The sequence below is a fragment of the Sphaeroforma arctica genome, assembly GCF_001186125.1.
Source record: "Sphaeroforma arctica JP610 unplaced genomic scaffold supercont1.9766, whole genome shotgun sequence".
Taxonomy (NCBI): domain Eukaryota; class Ichthyosporea; order Ichthyophonida; genus Sphaeroforma; species Sphaeroforma arctica.
In genome coordinates this window covers 1-1,029 of record NW_014030792.1, presented here as the reverse complement: position 1 = coordinate 1,029, position 1,029 = coordinate 1, and the positions used below count along the sequence as shown (strand labels likewise).

The 1,029-nt window shown below is 47.6% G+C and overlaps 1 protein-coding gene across 1 annotated transcript; it reads left to right on the top strand.

Moving 5' to 3' along the window:
• Window positions 1-532: 532 nt before the first annotated feature.
• SARC_17106 (hypothetical protein) lies at window positions 533-793 on the top strand (the record flags this gene model as incomplete). Its single annotated transcript, XM_014288796.1, has 1 exon — window positions 533-793. A coding segment is annotated over one exon (261 nt), but the record flags the coding sequence as incomplete, so codon positions are not given.
• Window positions 794-1,029: the final 236 nt, after the last annotated feature.

Below are 1,029 nucleotides of genomic sequence, written 5' to 3'. Positions count from 1 at the left end.
ATACAAACCTTATACTTGTGTAAAGACGAGGAAAGGAAACAGTATTGCAAACGCGTAGACCAGACTGTCCCATGCTGCAAACGTTCCGAGTGTTCTGGTGTGTTTCTTCCTAGAGTGTCAGCGCACACCCCATCTTCACGTCGCACGGGCGCCGAGAGTGTTCTATCCTGAATGGCCCCACTTACTCAATCCAATGTATCCATTACAATACCTCGTCTCCATCACATACATCAATTCCATAGTTATCTGTTTATAGAACGTTGCTATGTTTGCCCTATATGTATGCCACAGTACTCTAAACATTATCAGAGTTCTTGTCGGCTCTAGCTGTCGTCATCGCCTTAGCTACACGAGATTGCCGAGCGTGTCGTAGTCTGGGGGATCGCCCGAGTGAGCCAAATAACACCACAACGATACCACACCCCAATCACGTCTGCGACCAGAATGATATGTTATGTGCCTGCAACACCTTCTCTTGTCCACACAGTACGATGTAGAATTATTCTAAGCATTGAAGTATCACTCTATCCTTATGGCTGTAGTCATTGCCCCAGCTACACGTCACGAGGTGGCTGAGAGTATTGTGGCCCGGGTGATCACCAGAGACACCGCCCAATCACACCACAATGATACCACACCTCAGTCCCGAACTTCGGGATCGGCGGAGCAAACACGTGTGACGCGCGCCCGTGCGTTGCGGTCGGAGGTGTCGGCGCTTTTGGCGCCTTTGTATGTGACACCGGGATGTATTGTGGTCAACAACACCGGAAGCGGTAGTGTGAGCCGTATCGAGGTATGTTAGGTTTAGGGTTTTAGTTCTTTATATGGTGTAAATATGCAGTTCGGTATTCACCTGTGTGCGAACACCAAGGGAAGAGACAATGTCAAATCTAGGGTTATGTCTGCTGACAGCAAAAGAAACGATGGGCATGTTACAGCTGATAGAAATATGTTTATATGCAAGCTTTTATCAATAGGCGTGTGTGTATGTACAATCGCAAGCACTATTTAACTTCCGCACCACAACAT